The 25,856-nt window shown below is 43.6% G+C and overlaps 1 protein-coding gene and 5 non-coding genes across 6 annotated transcripts in view; 5 read left to right on the top strand and 1 right to left on the bottom strand.

Annotated features, from left to right (window-relative positions):
* Positions 1–25,856, bottom strand: part of LOC115101993 (NUAK family SNF1-like kinase 1) — a 66,120-nt gene that overhangs the window by 18,664 nt on the left and 21,600 nt on the right. The window contains exons 2-4 of the mRNA XM_029621462.2: positions 20,087–20,207; positions 19,829–19,980; positions 15,969–16,034 (exon numbers count right to left, since the gene is read on the bottom strand). Of these exons, the coding sequence (XP_029477322.2) occupies positions 15,969–16,034; positions 19,829–19,980; positions 20,087–20,207 (339 nt within the window). The remainder of the gene's footprint in view (positions 1–15,968; positions 16,035–19,828; positions 19,981–20,086; positions 20,208–25,856) is intronic.
* On the top strand, positions 9,628–9,698 carry trnag-gcc (transfer RNA glycine (anticodon GCC)). Its single transcript has one exon. It is a non-coding gene; the product is annotated as a tRNA-Gly (tRNA).
* On the top strand, positions 10,088–10,158 carry trnag-gcc (transfer RNA glycine (anticodon GCC)). Its single transcript has one exon. It is a non-coding gene; the product is annotated as a tRNA-Gly (tRNA).
* Positions 10,439–10,509, top strand: trnag-gcc (transfer RNA glycine (anticodon GCC)). Its single transcript has one exon. It is a non-coding gene; the product is annotated as a tRNA-Gly (tRNA).
* trnag-gcc (transfer RNA glycine (anticodon GCC)) lies at positions 11,162–11,232 on the top strand. Its single transcript has one exon. It is a non-coding gene; the product is annotated as a tRNA-Gly (tRNA).
* trnag-gcc (transfer RNA glycine (anticodon GCC)) lies at positions 15,739–15,809 on the top strand. The gene has a single exon. It is a non-coding gene; the product is annotated as a tRNA-Gly (tRNA).

The following is a 25,856-nucleotide window of genomic DNA, read 5'->3' as shown; positions in this document are numbered from 1 at the left end:
TGGTGGTTGGAGGAGCTGAGGTGATGGTTGAAGGAGCTGAGGTGGTGGATGAAGGGGCTGAGGTGGTGGTGGTGGTTGGAGGAGCTGAGGTGGTGGTGGTTGAAGAAGCTGAGGTGGTGGTGGTTGAAGGATCTGAGGTGGTGGTGGTTGAAGACTGAGGTGGTGGTGGTTGAAGAAGCTGAGGTGGTGGTGGTTGAAGGATCTGAGGTGGTGGTGGTTGAAGGAGCTGAGGTGGTGGTGGTTGAAGGATCTGAGGTGGTGGTGGTTGAAGGAGCTGAGGTGGTGGTGGTGGTTGAAGAAGCTGAGGTGGTGGTGGTGGTTGAAGGAGCTGAGGTGGTGGTGGTGGTTGAAGAAGCTGAGGTGGTGGTGGTTGAAGGATCTGAGGTGGTGGTGGTTGAAGGAGCTGAGGTGGTGGTGGTTGAAGGATCTGAGGTGGTGGTGGTTGAAGGAGCTGAGGTGGTGGTGGTGGTTGAAGAAGCTGAGGTGGTGGTGGTGGTTGAAGGAGCTGAGGTGGTGGTGGTGGTTGAAGAAGCTGAGGTGGTGGTGGTGGTTGAAGGAGCTGAGGTGGTGGTTGAAGGAGCTGAGGTGGTGGAAGGAGCTGAGGTGGTGGTTGAAGGAACTGAGGTGGTGGTTGAAGGAGCTGAGGTGGTGGTTGAAGTTACTGAGGTGGTGGTTGAAGGAGCTGAGGTGGTGGTTGAAGAAGCTGAGGTGGTGGTGGTGGTTGGAGGAGCTGAGGTGGTGGTGGTGGTTGGAGGAGCTGAGGTGGTGGTGGTGGTGGTTGACGGAGCTGAGGTGATGGTTGAAGGAGCTGAGGTGGTGGTTGACGGAGCTGAGGTGGTGGTGATTGAAGAAGCTGAGGTGGTGGTGGTTGAAGGAGCTGAGGTGGTGGTGGTGGTTGAAGAAGCTGAGGTGGTGGTGGTGGTTGAAGAAGCTGAGGTGGTGGTGGTGGTGGAGGAGCTGAGGTGGTGGTGGTGGTTGACGGAGCTGAGGTGGTGGTGGTTGAAGGAGATACGGTGGTGGTGGTTGAAGAGGCTGAGGTGGTGGTTGAAGGAGTTGAGGTGGTGGTGGTTGAAGGAGCTGAGGTGGTGGTGGTTGAAGAGGCTGAGGTTGTGGTGGATGAAGAGGCTGTGGTGGTGGTTGAAGAGGCTGAGGTGGTGGTGGTTGAAGAGGCTGAGGTGGTGGTGGTTGAAGAAGCTGAGGTGGTGGTGGTTGAAGAAGCTGAGGTGGTGGTGGTTGAAGAAGCTGTGGTGGTGGTGGTTGAAGGAGCGAAGGTGGTGGTGGTGGTTGACGGAGCTGAGGTAGTGGTTGAAGGAACCTGAGGTGGTGGTTGAAGGAGCCTGAGGTGGTGGTTGAAGGAGCCTGAGGTGGTGGTTGAAGGAGCCTGAGGTGGTGGTGGTGGTTGAAGGAGCCTGAGGTGGTGGTGGTGGTTGACGGAGCTGAGGTGGTGGTTGACGGAGCTGAGGTGGTGGATTAAGGGGCTGAGGTGGTGGTGGTGGTTGGAGGAGCTGAGGTGGTGGTTGAAGGAGCTGAGGTGGTGATTGAAGGAGCTGACGTGGTGGTTGAAGGAGCTGAGGTGGTGGTTGAAGGAGCTGAGGTGGTGGTTGAAGGAGCTGAGGTGGTGGTTGAAGGAGCTGAGGTGGTGGTTGAAGGAGCCTGAGGTGGTGGTTGAAGGAGCCTGAGGTGGTGGTGGTGGTTGGAGGAGCTGAGGTGGTGGTGGTTGACGGAGCTGAGGTGGTGGTTGACTGAGCTGAGGTGGTGGATGAAGGGGCTGAGGTGGTGGTGGTGGTTGGAGGAGCTGAGGTGGTGATTGAAGGAGCTGCCGTGGTGATTGAAGGAGCTGAGGTGGTGATTGAAGGAGCTGACGTGGTGATTGAAGGAGCTGAGGTGGTGGTTGAAGGAGCCTGAGGTGGTGGTTGAAGGAGCTGAGGTGGTGGTTGAAGGAGCTGAGGTGGTGGTTGAAGGAGCTGAGGTGGTGATTGAAGGAGCCTGAGGTGGTGATTGAAGGAGCTGACGTGGTGATTGAAGGAGCTGAGGTGTGGTGGTGGTTGAAGGAGCTGAGGTGGTGGTGGTGGTTGAAGAAGCTGAGGTGGTGGTGGTGGTGGTGGTTGAAGAAGCTGAGGTGGTGGTGGTGGTTGAAGGAGCTGAGGTGGTGGTGGTGGTTGGAGGAGCTGAGGTGATGGTTGAAGGAGCTGAGGTGGTGGATGAAGGGGCTGAGGTGGTGGTGGTGGTTGGAGGAGCTGAGGTGGTGGTGGTTGAAGAAGCTGAGGTGGTGGTGGTTGAAGGATCTGAGGTGGTGGTGGTTGAAGACTGAGGTGGTGGTGGTTGAAGAAGCTGAGGTGGTGGTGGTTGAAGGATCTGAGGTGGTGGTGGTTGAAGGAGCTGAGGTGGTGGTGGTTGAAGGATCTGAGGTGGTGGTGGTTGAAGGAGCTGAGGTGGTGGTGGTGGTTGAAGAAGCTTAGGTGGTGGTAGTGGTTGAAGGAGCTGAGGTGGTGGTGGTGGTTGAAGAAGCTGAGGTGGTGGTGGTTGAAGGATCTGAGGTGGTGGTGGTTGAAGGAGCTGAGGTGGTGGTGGTTGAAGGATCTGAGGTGGTGGTGGTTGAAGGAGCTGAGGTGGTGGTGGTGGTGGTGAAGAAGCTGAGGTGGTGGTGGTGGTTGAAGGAGCTGAGGTGGTGGTGGTGGTTGAAGAAGCTGAGGTGGTGGTGGTGGTGGTGAAGGAGCTGAGGTGGTGGTTGAAGGAGCTGAGGTGGTGGAAGGAGCTGAGGTGGTGGTTGAAGGAACTGAGGTGGTGGTTGAAGGAGCTGAGGTGGTGGTTGAAGTTACTGAGGTGGTGGTTGAAGGAGCTGAGGTGGTGGTTGAAGAAGCTGAGGTGGTGGTGGTGGTTGGAGGAGCTGAGGTGGTGGTGGTGGTGGAGGAGCTGAGGTGGTGGTGGTGGTGGTTGGTGGAGCTGAGGTGATGGTTGAAGGAGCTGAGGTGGTGGTTGACGGAGCTGAGGTGGTGGTGATTGAAGAAGCTGAGGTGGTGGTGGTTGAAGGAGCTGAGGTGGTGGTGGTGGTTGAAGAAGCTGAGGTGGTGGTGGTGGTTGAAGAAGCTGAGGTGGTGGTGGTGGTTGGAGGAGCTGAGGTGGTGGTGGTGGTTGGTGGTGGTGAGCTGAGGTGGTGGTGGTTGAAGGAGATACGGTGGTGGTGGTTGAAGAGGCTGAGGTGGTGGTTGAAGGAGCTGAGGTGGTGGTGGTTGAAGGAGCTGAGGTGGTGGTTGAAGTTACTGAGGTGGTGGTTGAAGGAGCTGAGGTGGTGGTTGAAGAAGCTGAGGTGGTGGTGGTGGTTGGAGGAGCTGAGGTGGTGGTGGTGGTTGGAGGAGCTGAGGTGGTGGTGGTGGTGGTTGACGGAGCTGAGGTGATGGTTGAAGGAGCTGAGGTGGTGGTTGACGGAGCTGAGGTGGTGGTGATTGAAGAAGCTGAGGTGGTGGTGGTTGAAGGAGCTGAGGTGGTGGTGGTGGTTGAAGAAGCTGAGGTGGTGGTGGTGGTTGAAGAAGCTGAGGTGGTGGTGGTGGTTGGAGGAGCTGAGGTGGTGGTGGTGGTTGACGGAGCTGAGGTGGTGGTGGTTGAAGGAGATGGTGGTGGTGGTTGAAGAGGCTGAGGTGGTGGTTGAAGGAGCTGAGGTGGTGGTGGTTGAAGGAGCTGAGGTGGTGGTGGTTGAAGAGGCTGAGGTTGTGGTGGATGAAGAGGCTGTGGTGGTGGTGGTTGAAGAGGCTGAGGTGGTGGTGGTTGAAGAGGCTGAGGTGGTGGTGGTTGAAGAAGCTGAGGTGGTGGTGGTTGAAGAAGCTGAGGTGGTGGTGGTTGAAGAAGCTGTGGTGGTGGTGGTTGAAGGAGCGAAGGTGGTGGTGGTGGTTGACGGAGCTGAGGTAGTGGTTGAAGGAACCTGAGGTGGTGGTTGAAGGAGCCTGAGGTGGTGGTTGAAGGAGCCTGAGGTGGTGGTTGAAGGAGCCTGAGGTGGTGGTTGAAGGAGCTGAGGTGGTGGTTGAAGGAGCTGAGATGGTGGTGGTGGTTGAAGGAGCTGAGGTGGTGGCTTGAAAGGTGATGGTGATTGAATTCAGGTTGTAACAAAACAAAATGCGGAAAAAGTCAAGCTGTGAATATTTTCTGAAGGCACTGTATACCCGGGAATAGGGCCACAATTCTTTCATGGCCATATAACAAGATAAATCATAATGTTTTTACGATGCTAAGAAAAGTCTATGCAGTTACAGGATCAGCTTATGGTTGCCATCGATGTGCCACAAAGAATTTGGGCCTGCAACTCTGTACTGCCTCCGCCGCAGCTGCATGGCTCTCCTCACAGCTCCCTTGGGGATTTGACATGGATCCTCTCCCGATGGACTCCAACACCCTCCTCTCTTAAGCGTGCCCTCACAGACTCAGCACCAAGTTCTTCATTCTGTTCTATCAGCTCTTTTGATCCTCTCACCCAGTTGAGTCTGACAACAGTGAGTAGGACCTAAAGAACTGAAATTAACTAAATACAAAAGAACACAAAGATACATTAATCAGGAATGTGTTCAAATCTAGGGAGGATGTAGAGATCTCCCACTAGTGTTACAATTTATTTATTCAATTACGATAACTTACCTCATGTGCCACTTGACCACGGAGTGTGACACATTAAGAACAGCTGCCATTTGTCTGATAGCCCATATGACAATCTATGAGGAACTCAAGCTGCTCATTGTTGATCTGATACCGCCTTCCCACCATAGGCAACTAAAATAAAAAAAATACAATAAATCATTAATGATGATATTATTAACATACACTCCTAAAACCTTTTTTAGGTTAAGACTTAGCAACATACAGAATTTAAGAACAGCATTAGAGATAGGCCAACCAAAATGTTTTTCATTGATTGACTTCGCTAGATAAAGGTGCAGACTTGACACAGGACAAGTAAAATGAAACAATCTCAGTGTTTGCCACGCATGCCATTCAAAAAAAGTATACAATGTAACAACTTGCCATCTTGTTAAGGTTCCCGTTGTTGGATGTCCTTTATGTCTTGCAGGAACTGTGCAACAGCTGGCCATCTCTTCATCAATCAAATGACCGCTTGCCCACCGAAGGCTCAGCCACATGGTCTCTAGCCTAAAAAATAGACAGCAGACCCGATTGGTCCAGTGCATTTTATTTTTGTGTAGCTAAAAACCCTTTAAGTGTTTACTTGTCAAATCTGTGCCAACGCTCAGCCTCTCTGACCTATGATGACAATCGATCATTGACAGGCGATGCAGTTTTAACTACAAACTAGCTAAAAAAAGGGTTCTTCTTCTGACAGACATCAATATAGCTACTGTAGCTAGCTGGTTAACGTTTTTATAGATTCTATAACTAGCTATATAATGGACAATTAACGTTAGCTAGCTATCTTGATTTCCATTTAATGTCAATGCCTGGCAGGCAGATCTAGCTAGCTAACGTTTTATATTATCTAGCTACTGTAGCTGGCTAATATTCATTTAAGGTTACCTGGCTTTTAATGGCTGAAGTCCATCTCTTCTGTCCGTGACCAGCAGTCTGGTGCAATCACAGATAGTAGATTTGCAATTTTCAACTAAGTGTTAACTAGCTAGCTAATTTTACCTCAAAAGAACAGAAAGATGAGCGAACGTGAAGACATACATGAGAGAATGTGCCGTTGGAGAATTAGGCGGAGTCCTAATGACCTTTATGCAAATTAAGATCACTAGTGACTAAATATATTACTCATTGCATATGTATAGGTGAATCGCTGATTCCCAGGTTACAGCTAGCATAAACAGACTGATTCCCAATTCAGAAACAGCCTAATGTATAAACACCATGACCCCTGCAGTCTCCCTGGTATTTAAACATGCATCTGATTTCCTCAGGGAGTGTGTGATTTCGATTCTGATGCAGTGATAAAAAGGCCAGCCCTTATTATGCACTTTCGGCACCCCTGAACTATACGTTTAAGGTACTTGCCCAACACCCCTTACTTTCTCATTAGTGGAACCTACAAGTCACCCCACTTGTATCAACCAATCACAGTTTGCCAATCCCTGTGCACCTCACTGAATCCCGCACCTGTCTTCAGAGTGAGATCGTGGTCAGAAGAGAATGGGCTTGTTGGACTCTTTCTAATCAATCTGTTTGTGACCTGTGCTTAAAACCTGTTAGTGATCCCTTCGCACGACAATCCTTTTAGCGAGATCGATTTGACAACATCCAGTGAAATTGCAGAGCGCCAAATTCAAACTACAGAAATATCAATATTCAAGATTCACAAAAATATAAGTGTAATACATCAAAATAAAGCTTCATTTCTTGTTAATCCAGCCGCAGTGTCAGATTTCAAAAAGGCTTTACGGCGAAAGCAAACCATGCGATTATCTGAGGACAGCACCCCACCATACAAATGCATAACAATCATTTTCACTCAGGCAGGTGGCGACACAAAAGTCAGAAATAACGATATAATTCATGCCTTACCTTTGAAGATCTTCTTCTGTTGGCACTCCAAAATGTCCCAGAAACATCACAAATGGTCCTTTTGTTCGACAATATCCTTCTTTATATCCCCAAAATGTCCATTTATTTGGCGCGTTTGATTCAGAAATACACCGGTTCCAATTCGCCCAACATGACTACAAAGTATCTAATAAGTTACCTGTAAACTTGGTCCAAACATTTCAAACAATGTTCCTAATCCAACCTCAGGTATCCTAAAATGTAAATAATCAACAATTTAAGACGGGATAAACTGTTTTCCAATACCGGAAAAAAACACAGTGAAGCGTGTTCCAGTTCACGCTCACCAAACAGTAGAGTCCACATGGAGTGACACTTACAAAGAACGGCCATACTTCTTCATTTCTCAAAAGAAAAACATCAACCAATTTCTAAAGACTGTTGACATCTAGTGGAAGCCATAGGAACTGCAACCAGGTTCCTATTAAATAGGGCTTCCCATAGAAAACCATTGGGAAATACTATTACCTCAATATTTCTTTCTCCTGGATAGTTTGTCCTCTGGGTTTTGCCTGCCAAATCAGTTTGGTTATACGCACAGACATTATTTTAACCGTTTTAAAAACTTTAGAGTGTTTCCTATCCAAATCTACCAATTATATGCATATCCTAGCTTCTGGGCCTGAGTAACAGGTAGTTTACTTTGGGCACGCTTTTCATCCGGACGTGAAAATACTGTCCCCATCCCTAAGAAGTTTAAGTAAGTGTAAATACTGTCCGACATGTCTTTGCGTATTTAGTTGGGTGTTGCTTCGACAGTCGAGATATTTACCATGTTTGTTACGTTTATAGAGTCATTCCTTTTCCATGTGCGTCATGCTATTTCTAGCCAGCTAGCCTAGGTGCTAGAAAGTTATGTTAGCTCATAATGCTGTGTACCACATGCCTTTGCAGTTGCACATACGCAGACCGTAGTTACGCTGCAGTCTCTTTCAGTTGCTTGTCAGTCTACTCTTATGTCATTAGATAGACACCTTTCTGTGTTTGCAAAATAGAGGGTGGAAAAAGATAATTTAAAAAAGCCTCTATTTACATGTTGCCTATGAGTGCATTTCACACTACTTTTGGATTATAATTGTATTTTAAGGCTCGCAAGCAAGAATCAAAACATCATTGTAAGCGTAAGAGAAAAAAGTTATTTTGTTTAGAAGTAATAAAAACTTAAATCTAGGTTATGTTGAAAGGGCGTACATGGTGATAACTTTCTTACTGCCGCCAAGTGTCAAGTGCATATGTGCGTGACGTCAGTGTGTTGTATTTTTTTAAATAAATTGAGCCTTTATTTAACCAGGTAGGCTAGTTGAGAACAAGTTCTCATTTACAACTGCGACCTGGCCAAGATAAAGCAAAGCAGTGCGACACAAACAACAACACAGAGTTACACATGGAATTAACAAGAGTACAGTCAATAACACACTAGAAAAAAAAAGTCTATATATATATATACAGTGTGTGCAAATGGCGTGGGGAGGTAAGGCAATAAATAGGCCATAGTAGAAAGTAATTACAATTTAGCAAATGAACACTGGAGTGATATCTGTAAGGTAAGGGACAATAAAGTACATCTAATCTTACAGCCCAATATGTAGCCTATGTTTTTACGCTTAGCTATTATCCTGCCACTGTAGCAGTATTGTAATTGCTATTAGTAGGCCATCATTGTAAATAAGAATTTGTTCTTAACTGTCTTGCCTAGTTAAATAAAGGTAAAATAAAAACATGAGGAAAGGAGAATTCTACAGCGTAGGAACGAAATGTGCAGTGCATATTCTGCTGTCCTATTGCGCATGCAACTGTTTGCAGTCTTTGTTATAATATCCAAAACGGAAGTGGCAATTTCACCTATTAATGATTCCAGCTTCAACCATTAGAGGAGAATATGCTAAACTGGCCCTGAATCAGTGTCTAAGGGAAACGTCCCCCCTTGTCTCATCTCATGCATACCATACAGAATGGCATTTTCCGCATTGGTCTGAATAATACCCACTGTGGTGAGGAAGTATGGAAGCTGCTGAGAGAAAAGTACGTAGTCTGTTTTCTTTAACTCTTAGCCAGTGTGTGTGACTTTTATTAAAACCCTCTGCTTTCCCAGATTTGCAGATTCTGTGTATTCCCTCGCGCCGTGCAACCATATAAGGGGAGTACCGGCCATAAAAGGAATGGAATTACTTCAGGGCTGGGTTATAGGAACTGACACCATGTCTTTAGGCTGGTTCTTAGCGCATGCCTTCACAATGCAGCACATTTCACAGCTTTGGCTTTCAGTCAACACGGAGTTATTTTATTGTGTTTTCCAGCTTGACAGCTAAAACTAACAATGAAAACTCTGGTGCAGCATACAAAGAACATGGTCCTTGTCAAATCAATGATCAATAAGTATTTGTTTCAAACATTAATCTGTAGTGTTGGGCACCGATATGGAAAGTCCATATCAGCTGCATTTTTTCATTTGATATCGATATAATATATGAAACGCTTTACTGTAGGCTACATATTGTTTATCCCAGTTGCAATAAAAATAGAAAAACATGGCAACTGTGTTCAGTTCAGTTTTTTGTCAACTTTCATATCTCTGTGAAGTCCAGTCAACTGGTTACCCATTAGGCCAGGTGTGAATGTTCTTGGACTCTAAAACCTACCCAAACAGTTTGAATACAATGGGAAGCCCATCTGCTGTTTATATCCAATCAGCAGGCAATTAACTATGCTATGATAAGAGCAGATGACAATGAGAGGGTTTTGCGCATGGAACAACATGCTTGTTTACGTAATTAATATATATTAACAGGAAGGATGAACCATTATTACTATATGCCTTGCAACTGCATTTTCTCACTCATCCTCAATGGTTCAGAAAGAGGTCTAGGGAAGTGGAATTGAGTGTCTGACTAACTTGGTTCCGATCACCCAGTCTACATCTCCCTTCTCCCCCGCCCTCTCTTTCACTTCAATTCATAGCTTTATTGACATGAGAAACATGTGGTTATATTGCCATAGCAAGTGAAATAGATAATAAACAAAAGTGAAATAAACAAACACAAAATGCATGCTCCATTCAAAGGCAAAAGTCTAGAAAATTATGTCACCAAGGCATTGGTGGTTCAGTGGTAGAATTCTCGCCTGCCACGCGGGAGGCCCGGGTTCGATTCCCGGCCAATGCAAGGATATTTTTTGAAGTGTTGTTGAATATTCTCATAGAAGTAACAAGTACATGTATTTATTTACACATTTTTAAATAGCAGCTACGTTACATGCTTCCTTATAAATTATCATATGGATTACATTTGAAACTCAAGTTAATTATGGCTATAGCTCTGGAATCATTCTTTTAAGATCCCTCCGGTATTTCAAATAAGTTTATTTTCAAATCCATGTCGTAAACAGGCGGATGTCCACAATCAGACGTAATTCATACTACCTTTCAAAACAACTCCTTTACATTTTTCACAAACGCCTTCATTCCCATCTGTTCTACCCCCAACTTGACCCGTCATCCCCTTTCTGTTTTCCTATTATATGAGTATTGGGAACGTAATATTTCTCCATCAAAGCATTGGTGGTTCAGTGGTAGAATTCTCGCCTGCCACGCGGGAGGCCCGGGTTCGATTCCCGGCCAATGCAGGTATTTTTTTGAAGTGTTGTTGGATATATTCTCATAAGTACATGCATTTATTTAAATTTTTTTTAAATAGCAGCTACATGTTACATGCTTCCTTATAAATGATCATATGGACAGGCGGATGTCCACAATCAGGCATAAATCATACCACCTTTCAAAACAACTACGTTACATTTTTCACATGCCTTCATTCTCATCTGCTCCGTCCTCCAACTTGACCCGTCATCCCCTTTGTGCTTTCCTATTATATGAGTATTGGGATCAAAATATTGCTCTATCAAAGCATTGGTGGTTCAGTGGTAGAATTCTCGCCTGCCACGCGGGAGGCCCGGGTTCGATTCCCGGCCAATGCATGTATGTCTTTTTCAAATTTTAGGATCTACTCACAGAAGTAAGTGATTAAAATTTCAGTCCAAGCGTGTTCCAATATATAAATAACTACCATGTATTTGCTTACATACAACACATGGCCAAATGTATGTGGACACCTGCTCATCGAACATCTCATAATCATAGGCATTAATACGGAGTTGATCCCCCTGTGCTGATTTTAATTCAGATGGTTTACTAGTCACATGTACACAGTTGATTGGAGGGTAGAGTGCAGGTATTGTGTGTAGACTGATGAGGGGAAAAAACGGGTTCATCCTTTTTAGAATGAGGCTGTAACGTAAACAAATGTAGGAAAAGTTAAGCATTGTAGGATTTACTCCGAAATAAGTACTTTAAATTTCACCTGATTAATTTTTCTTTTGGATTGCATTTGTCAACAAGTGAATTATTGCTAAACCTCTAGAATCATTCTTTTAGATCGGTCTGGAATCTCAAATAAGTTTATTTGCACATCCTCGTTGCAAACAGGCTGTAAGTACTATGTAATAACACTCTAATTACATTTTACTGCCTCTCAGCTAATGTCGTTCGATAAATACCAAATATTTCAACTTCTGGTTCACTCCATCTGATCTGTTATATCACTCCCGAGGAGAGCTTTGCTCCACTAAAGCATTGGTGGTTCAGTGGTAGAATTCTCGCCTGCCACGCGGGAGGCCCGGGTTCGATTCCCGGCCAATGCATGGTTCATTTTTTTTTTGGAGGGGGGTGTGTCTATCATTTTGTGGTCTACCCACATAAGTAAATTTTGTCCCAATATATAAATAAGTACCATGTATTTGTTTACATACACTACATGTTCAAAAGTATGTGGACACCTACTCCTTGAAAATATAATTCCATTCCAGGGTTGCAGGTGTAATTGAAGGTTACAGCGAAAATCTTAGGCTTCGAGCTTCAACATGCAGGGCTAGTGAAATAAAATAATGAAAATTGTAATAAATACAATATAGAAGTAGCACTATATACAGTGATGAATTAATAAATGTCCCTTGGGGTGGAGGCAGAGCAAAGACTAGAAGTCGACCGATTATTGGAGGACCAAAAATATATATTTGTAATAATCACAATTGCAACAATACTGAATGAATAATGAACATTTTTATTTGAACTTAATATAATACATCAATAAAATCAATTTAGTCTCAAATAAATAATAAAACATGTTCAATTTGGTTTAAATAATGCAAAAAACACAGTGTTGGAGAAGAAAGTAAAAGTGCAATATGTGCCATGTAAAAAAGCTAACGAGTCTTTAATATTCCCAGTTAAGAAGTTTTAGGTTGTAGTTATTATAGGACTATTTCTCACTATACCATTTGTATTTCATAGACCTTTGACTAGTGCCAGCCTAATCTCGGGAGTTGGTAAGTCATAAACAGCGCTGTGCTTCAAGCATTGCGAAAAGCTGCTGGCAAACGGAGGAATGTACGGTTTGAATGAATGTTTACGAGCCTGCTGCTGCCTACCACCGCTCAGTCAGACTGCTCTATGAAATATCAAATCATAGACTTAATTGTAACATAATAACACACAGAAATACGAGCCTCGGGTCATTAATATGGTCAAATCCAGAAACTATCATTTCGAAAACAAAACGTTTATTCTTTCAGTGAAATACGGAACCGTTCCGTATTTTATCAAACGGGTGGCAACCCTAAGTCTAAATATTGCTGTTCATTGCACAACCTTCAATGTTATGCTATAATTATGTAAAATTCTGGCAAATTAATTACAGTTTTTGTTAGGAAGAAAGAAATGGTCTTCACACAGTTCGCAACGAGCCAGGCGAACCAAACTGCTGCATATACTCCGACTCTGCTTAGACATGAACGCAAGAGAAGTGACACAATTTCAGGCACCGCATTGATTATATGCAACGCAGGACAAGCTAGTTAAACTAGTAATATCATCAACCATGTGTAGTTTACTAGTGATTATGTTATGATTGATTTGTTTTTTACAAGATGAGTTTAATGCTAGCTAGCAACTTACCATGGCTCCTCGCTACCTGCACTCACATAACAGGTCGTCAGCCTGCCACGCAGTCCCCTCATGGATTGCAATATAGTCGGTGTACAAAAATGCCTTTTACCAATTGTTACGAAATCTTGAAATCGGCCCGAATTAATCGGCCATTCCGATTAATCGGTCGACCTCTAGTAAAGACTGTTGAGGGGGTGGGGGGAATGACCAGAGGGAGCAGAAAATTACCATTGAGGGGGGGGGGAATGACCACAGGGGAGCAGCATAATGACCATTGAGGGGTAGGGGAATGACCACAGGGGGAGCAGCAGAATGACCATTGAGTGAAATAAAAACAAAAAAGTAATACTATACATATTAACAACTGCAACAGTGAGGAATGTCGTTGGGGTGGGGGCAGAGTAAAAACTGTTAGGGGGTGGAATGTCCATGGGGGAGTAGCAGGTAAGGTCAGTGAGAGTTAAAGGTGTGTGGGAATGTCCATGGGGGAGTAGCAGAGGGGAGGTGGGGTAGGTAGCTGAATAGTGTTGGCTATTCAGCAGCCTGATGATCTGAAGGTTGATAATATTTGCCAGTCTTTCAGTTTTTCCATGATGCTCCTGTACTGCCCGCGTCTGAGTGACTGAACCTGGGAGAACAGGGCATGGCTTGGGTGGCTGGTGTCCCTGGTGAATTTCCTGGCCTTCCTGCGACACCTGGCGTTGTAGGTGTCCTGTAGGGCAGGCAGTGTGCACCCAATGGTGCATTCGGTTGCCCGTGTCACGTCTGAACTGTCTTGTTTGAATCCGGTGACTGAGGTGGTGTATTCATTGTGAATTCTGATTGGTCAGACCAACGCTATACAGACCTGATCACCGGAATTTCCCTCAAGTCTTTATTTCTAGGCGGGAAGAAGCAAGAGTGAGTCATGGTCAGATTTTCAGAAAGGAGGACGGGATATCCGTGTTTATACCCGTGTTGAAAAGGCGTGTAGCAGTGGTCAAGAGTAGAATTTATGCAAGTTGGACAGTTGATGTGTTGGTAATAATTTGGGAGCACGGTTCTCAAATTACTTTTGTTAAAGTCCTTGCAGCAATGAATGCTGCCTCAGGGAATTCAGTCTCCAGTTTGTTCAGGGTCCAATGAAGATCTTTGAGAGCTTTTTTGGTGTCAGCTTGGGGCGGGATGTACACAGCCATGGTGATAATCCCAGTAAACTCTCCCGGAAGGTAAAAGTCGGCGGAGCATAAAGTTCCTTGTATGTTTACCCCTTGGCACCATGAGTTAATGGTCATAAAGCAGAGCCCGCCACCCTTGCTCTTGCCAGAGAGCCCGCTCCCCATCCCCCCAAAAAAATTGTAAAACCCGCTGGTTGTATATAATCTTTCTGGATGTCAGAGGAAAGCCAAGTTTCAGAAAAACAGAGTATGTTGCAGGATCTGATGTCCCTCTGGAAAAAGATCCTCTCTCTGACTTACTCAAGTTTGTTCATTTATGATTGAACATTGGCGAGTAGTATGCTCAGTAATGGAGGATGGGTCGCCTGGCGTCTTAATCTCACTAAGACCGTAGATGTACTCTACGGTAGGATTCCCAAGCAGCTTGGCTCCTCGCAGAAGAAGCTAGTCCATTGTTCTGCTGTCTCAGGGAATTCGGCGAGGTCGGGTGGACAGTGAGTATCTAGTGTTTCGTATTCCAAAAGTTCTACCTGAATGTATGTAGTAATGCATGAAACAAACGGATTGAGAAAATTAGATCTGCAACGTTTTATCGGAGCTCGAGGCGAGGCGCCCTCTGTCGGTGCCATAACAGCCTCCACTCTTCTGGGAAGGCATTCCTCTAGATGTGGGAACATTGCTGCAGGGACTTGCTTCCATTCATCCATAAGAGCATTACTGATGTTGGGCAATTAGGCCTGGCATTAGGTGTTCCTCTTCATCACAAAGGTATTCGATGGAGTTGAGGTCAGGGCTCTGTGCAGACCAGTCAAGTTCTTCCACTCCCATCTTGACAAAACATTTCTGTAAGGTCCTCGCTTTGTGCATGGGGGCATTGTCATGCTGAAACAGGAAAGGGCCGGCTAAGGCACTGCATCGCAGTGCTAGAGGCATCACTACAGATCCGGGTTCGATACCGGGCTGTGTCGCAGCCGGCCGCTACCTGGAGACCCATGAGGCGGAGCACATACGGGAGTTGCAGCGATGGGACAAGACAAACTACCAATTGGGGAGAAAAAGGGGTTAAAAAAAAGAAAGAAAGAAGTTTTCCTTCAATGGAACTAAGGGGCCCAGCCCGAACCATGAAAAAGTGCCCTAGACCATTAATCCTCCTGCACCAAACTTTACATTTGGCACTATGTATTGAGGCAGGTAGCATTCTCCTGGCATCTGCCAAACACAGATGGTCCGTCAGACTGCCAGAGTCAGAGTCCAATGGTGGCAAGCTTGGCATTGCGCATGGTGGCCATGTAGTGTATTTTTACATGGTAGTCTACATGTTCCATAATTTCTGATAACCTTTCATATGGATTACATTTGTAAACTCATTAATTATGGATAAACCTCTAGAAAAATTATTTTAGATCACTCGGGTATCGCTCAAGTTTATTTTCAAATCCTTGTCATAAACAGGCTCTAGGTACTAGGCCATGTAAAAACACTACACATTGTACCTACCTAAAACTAGTCTGCCATGCAAAAAATACAAGTGATTAAGAGACGGGCACTCTAAATACATTGTACTACCTATACCTGGTCTATCATGCAACAACAACAAAAAGCTTATTAAAGACGACATCTGTTTTTAATGGTCCTTCAAGCCGAATAGTTAAATACTAATTCAACATTTTGTTTCACTTCACCCTGACTGTTAGAGAAATACTCTGTCCCATAGAATGATATATCAAAGCATTGGTGGTTCAGTAGTAAACTTCTGGTCTGCCATTCGGGAGGCCCGGGTTGATTCCCGGCCAATGTGTGGACTCTTTTGGGGTATAAGCAGGATCTCGCTACACACTTGAATTGAAACTCCTGAAAATACCCAGAAACACAAATCTAAGTGCATGAGCTATATCAACCTATTTTCAAACTACTTCTCTACATTTTTGTCCTATATGTTTCTTTAAACCCCTTCCAGTCTTTCTCTCCTATTTTCAACTCCTCCTTTCTGCTTCACGCCACCTCCACTGTGTTGTGAGCCCTGGAATAAACTATCATAGCAGCTCAGCATTGGTGGTTCAGTGGTAGAATTCTCGCCTGCCACGCGGGAGGCCCGGGTTCGATTCCCGGCCAATGCATGCATATCCTTTTAAAATAACTACCCTTTACACTCACTGGATGACAGGCACAAGGTCTGCACCATAAGCGGGAAAATCTGTAGAATCACATTTTCAATATACCAATAGGAGGGTTTGATTTTAACCAATTAATTTTTAAAATTCTTTGTGTGTTCTCACCTTGACGTTCAGGTCCTGGTCTAGTAGAATGTTCTCCAGCTTCAGATCTCGATGGACCACGCCATTCTGAAGGAGAGGGAAAGAGACAATCAAGTAAAGTACCACTATTACACACAGATCTTTACACACGCACAGATTCTTCACCCCCTTGATGTTTTTCTAGGAAGACACTGCTGTGTTGATTTAGGAACTATAGAGAGCAGATGACATTTACACAAACATGGCCTGAATACATAAGTGGAGGTCCAGTGTGTGTTTGTGTTTTGTGTGTGATATCAATCATTTTGTAACACAGTTGCTGTATAGAGATTCAAGAGAAATAGGGAACATATGAAGAGAACAAAAGAACAGCTTAAAAGAGGAGAGATGAAAATGTAATTGTCTAATTGACATTGAAAGGTCATTCTCATGATATGAGTGTTTGATTCAATGATTAATCCACGAGCATACAGTACTGGTGAATGGTCAACAGTATACAGTCAGTGTGTGTAAACCTTGTCTGTGTTTGTTAGTCGATTCCTAGCCTGGGCTTTGTTTAGTTATTGTTTCTGTTTGTCTTTCAATTAGCTTTCCTTAATTATTTTGGATTGTTCAGTTATCCCTCCTTCTGTCTTTCATTGTATTATCACAATTAACAATCCAGCTCTATAACAAACCCAACATGTACAGATGAATTCGCTAATGTAGTATAACGATATTGAAGAGAGAAAGAGGGGGTATATAAGAGTTTGCTACAGGAAAATATGAATAGCACAGCAGAGGTCAATTCAGGCGAAGAGTGAATGTGAGAGAGCGAATAAGATAAAGAGGGGGGAGAGAGAGACTGAGACATGAATAGGGAAAGAGAGATGTTTATGTGGTGTGTCTTTTAAAAACGTTCATTTTCCCCTGAAGCCTAAATACTTCCTGCTAAAGCTGCATACCTCAGAAGCATTCTAAATAATTCATGCGTTCCGGAACACTCATGTCTATTTTAGAACACCATTTGAGGTCAGACAACTAGAGGATGCAGCATCGAGCTCCAAAGCTAAAATAGTGAGGGGTCTTTTTTGTTCTTCATTCAAATGTAGTGGTTAGAGATTGGGGGATAGATGGGGGGTAAAAATGCTTTGCAAACTCCAAATAAAATGACCAACATAATTTAGCCATCTGGTGTTAAGCAGTATCAGCTATGAGCTAGCTCTGGTGTGCACACATGCATGTGGTTTATTCCACTGAAGAGCTTTATCCCAAAACTCTGCCAATAGGTGTTTCCTTAGTCTCCTATTTCCTCAATTTCTGCACCAACTAGGAAATTTAGCTTTTTAACTTTTACCACGACACAATTCTTTAAACTAAGAAAGTGAAATATCCGAATAATAGTAGAGAAGGATTTATTTCAGATTTTATTTCTTTCATCACATTCCCAGTGGGTCAGAAGTTTACATACACTCAATTAGTATTTGGTAGCATTGCCTTTAAATTGTTAAACTTGGGTCAAACGTTTCAGGGAGCCTTCCACAAGCTTCCCACAATAAGTTGGGTGAATTTTTGCCCATTCCTCCTGACAGAGCTGGTGTAACTGAGTCAGGTGTGTAGGCCTCCTTGCTAGGACACGCTTTTTCAGTTCTGCCCACAAATGTTCTATAGGATTGAGGTCAGGGCTTTGTGATGGCCACTCAAATACCTTGACTTTGTTGTGCTTTAGCCATTTTGCCACAACTTTGGAAGTATGCTTGGGGTCATTGTTCATTTGGAAGACCCATTTGCGACCAAGCTTTAACTTCCTGACTGTGGTCTTGAGATGTTGCTTCAATATATCCAAGTGCACCAGTCCCTCCTGCAGCAAAGCACAACCACAACATGATGCTGCCACCCCCATGCATCACGGTTGGGATGGTGTTCTTCGGCTTGCAAGCTTCCCCTTTTCCTCCAAAAGCATTCAATGGTCATTATGGCCAAACAGTTCTATTTTTCTTTCATCAGACCAGAGGACATTTCTCCAAAAAGTACGATCTTTGTCCCCATGTGCAGTTGCAAACTGTAGTATGGCTTTTTTTATGGCGGTTTTGGAGCAGTGGCTTCTTCCTTGCTGAGCGGCCTTTCAGGTTATGTCGATATAGGACTCATTTTAATGTGGATATAGATATTTTTGTACCGGTTTCCTCCAGCATCTTCACAAGGTCCTTTGCTGTTGTTCTGGGATTGATTTGCACTTTTCGCACCAAAGTACGTCCATCTCTAGGAGACAGAAGGTGTCTCCTTCCTGAGCGGTATGTCGGCGTGGTCCCATGATGTTTATACTTGCGTACTATTGTTTGTATAGATGAACGTGGTACCTACAGGCGTTTGGGAATTGCTCCCAAGGATGAACCAGACTTGTGGAGGTCTTGGCTGATTTCTTTTGATTTTCCCATGATGTCAAGCAAAGAGGCACTGAGTTTGAAGGTAGGCCTTGAAATACATCCACAGTACACCTCCAATTGACTCAAATTATGTCAATTAACCTATCAGAAGCTTCTAAAGCCATGACATAATTTTCTGGAATTTTCCAAGCTGTTTAAATGCAGAGTCAACTTAATGTATGTAAACTTCTGACCCTCTGGAATTGTGATACAGTGAGTTTTAAGTGAAATAATCTGTCTGTAAACAATTGTTGGAAAAATGATGTGTCATGCACAAAGTAGATGTCCTAACCGACTTGCCAAAACTATAGTTTGTTAACAAGACATTTGTGGAGTGGTTGAAAAACAAGTTTTAATGACTCCAACCTAAGTGTATGTAAACGTCTGACTTCAACTGTAATTCTCCTTTGACCCACAAGGATTTCCTCTGGTATTAGGAGTAGAATTTTGTGGGTTTAGCTGTGCAATGTTTGCCTGTTGCTTCATTTCACACCCTGAGAAGAGAAACTGCAGTGATCAGGATTTTTTGGGATTAGCTCACAGGTGGCTGGTGTCACCTTAACTGGGGAGGACAAGCTCATTGTATTGGCTGGAAAGGAATTAATGGTATCAAACACATGGTTTACAAATGTTTTAATATCACTCCATTCACTCTATTTCAGCCATTATTATGAGCCGTCCTCCCCTCACCAGCCTCCTGTGGCTTAGCAGTACCATGTTTGCCTGTTGCTCCGTTTTACACTAAGTGGGTTAATTGCAACCGACATTGAGCACTGCCTCAACATGAGGTGAACTCTCGTTAAACGATAAATATGTGCTTAAAATCACCCGCCCGCACACCTGATCTCAATTGCAACCACTACTGGCCACCATACTACTGCTCCCTAAAGCTGATCTCAGTGTGGGAAGTTTTCCAATACCTTGAAAAGAAGGGCACCTATTGGTAGATGGGTACAAATTTGAACAATCAGACATTTAATTAGATATATATAGGTACCAAAATGTTATGATACTTATGATTTCAACATTTTAGAATACGTAGTACCGTTTTATATAGTACACTGAATTTGTTCCTCCAACCAATCGAAAGAACCCGCTGGGCAACAGCAGCTTATCTCTTAATGTGCCAGTCCACTTCTCTTGTATGCCAATATATAAATAAAAAATTATAATCTTCGACCTTGACAGAGTATTTTGTGTAGATCGTTGAAAAAAAATGACATTTTAATTTGAATCATACTTTGTAACAAAATGTGGAAAAAGTAATGGGGCCTGAATACTTTCTTAATTAAGGCACTGTAACTGTATAAAGTATTCCCCCCGTCACTACCGAAAAGAGAAACTGCAGCACACGCGGATATAGGATTCATCATATTATTTACCACATTATGCTAATTGAAATACAATGATTGCGTGTACGTGCGAACGCTCATGCATTTCTGTGTGAGCCTGTGCAGCATGCATGTGTGTGTTTACCGTGTGGCAGTAGTGCACGGCGGAGGTGATTTGTCTGAAGAGGTCTCTGGCCTCTGTCTCCACCAGTCTCCTCCTCTCATTGACGTAGTCATACAACTCCCCTCTGCTGGCGTACTCCATCACTATCACTATCTTATCACGACTCTCAAACACTACACAGGGCAGGGAGAGCACAGAGAAAGGTTACATTGTGTGTGTACGTATGCGTGTTTTCCTTTCAGTGTGTGTGTGTGTGTGTGTGTGTGCGTGTATTCTCACCCTCGTGGAAGCGTATGATGTAGGGGTGTTTGAGGGCGGAGGTGATTTCTATCTCTCTCTGGATATGAACTCTGTCCAGATCATCAGTGATGCTCTCCTTACGAATTGACTTGATGGCCACCTGAGAACACACAACACCAGACACACACAGCGTTAGACTTCATTACGGTTACACACACCTCCGAGCTACAAACACGCCACACAGACAGACACACTTAAGAATGTTAATGGCACAGGCACACACACAAACAATACAATGCTAGACATTGCTAGGTGACGCACATCTGCACAAACAAAGTTCATTCAGTCAATATGATGATGCTCATAAATCAATGAACACAGTGTCACTGGGTAACGTTGGCAACCTCTTTTCTTCTGGTCTATAGAGTAGTTGTAACGGCGTTCGTCTGTTGAAAGAAGAGAGTCGGACCGAAATGCAACGTGTAGGTTACTCATGACTTTAATGAAAGAATCGCGGTACATGAAATAACTGAAACTAAATACAAAAACAACAGAACGGACCGTGAAACTAATTACAGCCTATCTGGTGACTACAACACAGAGACAGGTACAAACACCCACGAAATACAAAGCGAAACTGAGGCTGTCTAAATACGGTTCCCAATCAGAGACAACGACAAGCACCTGACTCTGATTGGGAATCGCCTCAGGCAGCCAAACCTATACCACACCCCTAATCAGCCGCAATCCCAAATAATACAAACCCCAATACGAAACAACACATAACCCATGTCACACCCTGGCCTGACCAACTATATAACGAAAACACAAAACACTATGACCAAGGCGTGACAGTAGTCTTTCTTCTATCTGGTCTATAGAGTAGTCTTTCTTCTATCTGGTCTATAGAGTAGTCTTTCTTCTATCTGGTTTATAGAGTAGTCTTTCTTTTATCTGGTTCATAGAGTAGTCTTCTATCTGGTTTATAGCGTAGGCTAAAAATCACATACTGTGAGCTAGTGATGGGTGAAAAAAATCGAGTTACATATCGGGATATTATTTTTGACAATATATTGTATAGTTTTGACAATATTGGAATATTATTTTTGCGCTAGTTGGCTACACATGCACCAAAACTCCAGTATGTTTCCTTCATAGCTTGTTATTCATCTTCTTTTTAAACAGAGAGCCAATTTGTTTTCAGCACTTATTTCAATGACTAATCAAAACTCTCTCATGGCTCTCTTTTCCCTCTGCAACAGACATGGTGAGTGAGCAATTTGTTTGAAACAGCGAATTGCATTAAAATCACAGTATCAAATCGCAATACATATAGCATCGTGAGAATCGCAATACATATTGTATCGGCACCTAAGTATCGTGATAATATCGTATGTTGAGGTCCCTGGAAATTCCCAGCCTTACCATGATCCAGGCGTAACCATGGTGATACTTTATTTGTCCCTGTTGTTCGTCTGTCCAGGGTTTGGTCCCAGCAACAAGAGATTCCTCACTAGTTAAATCCCCGGCCAACACTTAATTCATTCACTCTTCCTTATCTCGCTCAAACTTAATTCGCCTCGTTAAGGAAGACAGGCAAACACTGACAAACACACAATTCACGAGTTTGCAAACACAGAAGTAAAGTCCCTGGGTAGAGGTGATACTTGGGGTTTAGGGGTGAAGGGTGACTGCAGGCAGAGGCTGCAGTGTTCACACACGGTTCACTTAATCTCACACACTCAACCCCCAAAACCCCTGGCACACACACACACTCAACCCCCAAAACCCCTGGCACACACACACACACACTCAACCCCCAAAACCCCTGGCACACACACACACACACTCAACCCCCAAAACCCCTGGCACACACACACTCAACCCCCAAAACCCCTGGCACACACACACACACACACTCAACCCCCAAAACCCCTGGCGCACACACACACACTCAACCCCCAAAACCCCTGGCACACACACACACACTCAACCCCCAAAACCCCTGGCACACACACACACCCCTGAAAATATTTTGTGTGAAGCTTCAACCTGATACGTAAGAGTTATTCAACCCTGTGGCATTATATCAACCACTAGGGTTCTCAAAGCTAGCACTCTCTCGCTCTCTGAGGACCACTGTTCTTCCAGTTGGGTCACAGTTCTAGAATTCTCAGCTGCCGGAATGAACTCTGGGACATCAGAAGATGGTATTCACACGCTCTCTGGGCCAACACAGTTACAAAACACACACATATCCACACACACTCCAGGGACTCTCTGACTTAGATACTCATGCTTGCTTGATCAGCCACCAGAGATCCATGTCTTGTAAACTGTGTGGACGTGCTAGCAGGGTAATGTCCCACTAGAGAGAACAGTGATGTAACCACACCTCGGGGTTTCCCTACAGACTCCACGTCTCATCTGATCATGTAGGGGATTGTTTGTTTGTATGTATGTATGTATGTATGTATGTATGTATGTATGTATGTTATGTATGTATGTATGTATGTATGTATGTATGTATGTATGTATGTATGTATGTATGTATGTATGTGAGAGAGAGATAGAGCGAGAGAGAGAGAATGCATGTGTGTGAGCGCATGCCTGTGTTCATTGAACTATTAGTCAAAGTATCTGAATGACCTCTAAAAATATGTGGATCATTTCAATCATTTGTTTGTGTAAAATACTAAAGGCTGATCTGGGAGGACCATGAATAACAGGTATTACTAGATAGATACATGTGCCAGAGTATACGGTTCAGCCACCACAGCTCTGTCGGGTATGGAACGCCATTTGAGTCTTTGCGTGTCAAGAAATATACACGTCAATTAACACTATCTGACATGTAAAATAAGCTTGACCCGAATATGACTGTACGTCACATAATAATTTAACGCGCTCATACATTTTTACATAGTTATTACACATTGATGACACTATAACTCGTATTCCATGTCACAACGATTCACCCATACGTATGCTATGATGCTGGTAAAGGTTTTTGTCTGGCGCCCGTGCCGCTGCCGGATGAGCGCAGACACACCTCCCCAAGCTCTGGACAGTGCTGGTCGTAAAAAAGCTAGCCAGCTGATGGATGCACACAATGTTCTTCCCCAAAAACATAGCAAAAGGACATAGCTAGGTAGTTAGCCAGCTAGGTTAAGTGTCGTCATCTAAAATACCCATACATTTATAAGAGAGTTTTTATTTGATTAATGGTGGTCGATGTGGGTCCGACCATAGCTAGCCACAATAAGGATTAGCCACAATAGTGGAATTTGAGGTTTGCCTTCAAAATGAAAGTCATGCAAATAATACATAGAGTGAAATCATGCCATATTGGAACAACAGATCATGCGAAACGAGGTTGGAATGTTCTTATATAAATTCAACAAAAGACAATACTTTGTTAATTTCACAAAGATCTGTTGAAATCACATTGGATGTATTAGACTTTAGAATTTCATTGGGGACATACTTATTTCACTGTACAGCCTTACCTATAGATTGTGGATCAATGACATGGGGTATCAGTCTACTCAGTGACACCCAGAGAACATTAGCGTCGTAGCTCTTATTGCGGGACTCTGAAACAACTGTGAATTGAGCCACATTTATTGTACCAGTCAACCTACTATGTGAATTGAACACTATTCCAGAGGAAAAACTGTACAAAGTGGATGTTTTGGAGCCTGATAACTCTTGAGGAGGACTTTGTTGAAAAAAGCACTTGGGTTCTGAGTAGGCTGATATCCCATTTCATTGATCCCCAATCTTTAGGTAAGGCGGTACAGTGCAATATGAATGTCAATATGCACAAGAGGGTGACTGGGGAGGTGATTTCCAACAGTCAAAGTCCCGCAATAGGAGCTACGACGCTAATATTTCCGTAAACTCTTCACAGTTGTGTTCTCTGGGTGTCACCGAGTAGACTGATACCCCATTTCATTGGTCCACATTCCAACACTCCAACCATGTTTAACATTATCAAGTCAAAATATGGCACGATTTCACCAATTGTAACCTTCTGCATAACTTTCAAAGAGGGACTTTTATTTTAAAAGGCAAACCGCAAAATCCACTATTGTGGCTAATTCTTATTGTGGCTAACTTCACTACACATATGCTATGGCTTGACTGGACCTTAAGTCAGATGAATCTAGCTGGCTGCTTAGAATGTTGGTTTTGGGCAACAGGGTCAAGTAGCAGGCTAGCTAGTTATTTCAATAAAAGTACAACAAGTGGCTACCTAGCTAATACTTATTCACATGGATTCCTAAATCATTGCTAAGAATATTGAAAATGACTAGTTTCTACTCTTCATTGTTTTCAGGCTGTTTGCATTGGTGCAAGCTAGGTACCGCAGAAGTTGCTGATAACATCTGTATCGAAGATATTTGCAAACATTTTTGATCCTGCTCGTTTGATCCTGATCTAATTTCAAATGCTCATTCAGATGTTTTCACATTCGGTTGAACAAATAGTGCCTTATTAAGAACGCGGTATTGTACAGCTTAGACAGTGATCGTAATGGTCGAGCTTGGCTTGCACACACAATATAATTGTGTTATTTGACGTTTTAAATTAAAAGCTTATTTGGCGCATCAAATAGTGTTATTTGACGTGTATTCCAAGATATCTTAAGAACAGGTTTATTCAGTTACTGGGTTCAACACACCACATTCCCATGTATTGACTGCTCACAGTGAACGTGCGAGTGTTAACGTGTTTCTATGGAGAGAACAGAAATAATTACCATGAGTATAGGCTTACATACAACTATACAGGCCCATAGAATAGACTGTGGAGGTATACATGCTGCTATATAGAAGAGACCAAATGACTTGGTATACACAATCTCTGCCATGATATAACGTAAGTGGTCGGGTTAAATATTTTCCTAGTATTTTACAAATGTTCCATCCCGAGAATAAATCCCTCTTCTCCCGGGTGACCCGGAATTTCCTGCCAAAACTGTAAATGCCTTTCTTGCAGGCTCTAAACCCAACAATGTAGTAATCAATAACAATGTAATACTAAAAATAATATAAGGTAGAACAAAAACACACAAGAAATAAAAACACAAGAAAGTACAGTGCATTCAGAAAATATTAAGACTTTTTCCACATTTAGTTGCGTTACAGACTTATTCTAAAATGGATTACATTGTTTTTTCCCCTCCTGAATCTACACACAATATCCAATAATGACAAAACAAAAACAGGTTAAGACATTTTTGCATAAAAATAAAAACGACAGAAATATCACATTTCTATAAGTATTCAGACCCTTTACTCAGTACTTTGTTGAACCACCTTTGGCAGTGATTACAGCCTCGAGTCTTCTTGGGTATGATGCTACAAGCTTGACACACCTGTATTTGGGGAGTTTCTCCCATTCTTCTCTGCAGATTCTCTCAAGCTCTGTAAGGTTGGATGGAGAGCATCGCTGCACAGCTATTTTCATGTCTCCCCAGAGATGTTTGATTGGGTTCAAGTCCGGGCTCTAGCTGGGCCACTCAAGGACATCCAGAGACTTGTCCCGAAGCCACTCCTGCGTTGTCTTGGCTGTGTGCTTAGGGTCGTTGTCCTGTTGGAAGGTGAACCTTCACCCCAGTCTGAGGTCCTGAGCGCTCTGTAGCAGGTTTTCATCAAGGATCTCTCTGTGCTTTGATCCGTTCATCTTTGCCTCGATCCTGACTAGTCTCCAGGTAACTGCCGCTGAAAAACATCCCCACAGCATGATGCTGTCAGCACCATGATTTACTGTAGGGATAGGGATGGTGCCAGTTTTCCTCCAG

The sequence above is a fragment of the Oncorhynchus nerka genome, linkage group LG20 (assembly GCF_034236695.1).
Source record: "Oncorhynchus nerka isolate Pitt River linkage group LG20, Oner_Uvic_2.0, whole genome shotgun sequence".
Taxonomy (NCBI): domain Eukaryota; kingdom Metazoa; phylum Chordata; class Actinopteri; order Salmoniformes; family Salmonidae; genus Oncorhynchus; species Oncorhynchus nerka.
The sequence above is the reverse complement of the archived record's forward strand: the minus strand, read 5'-3'. Positions and strand labels throughout refer to the sequence as shown.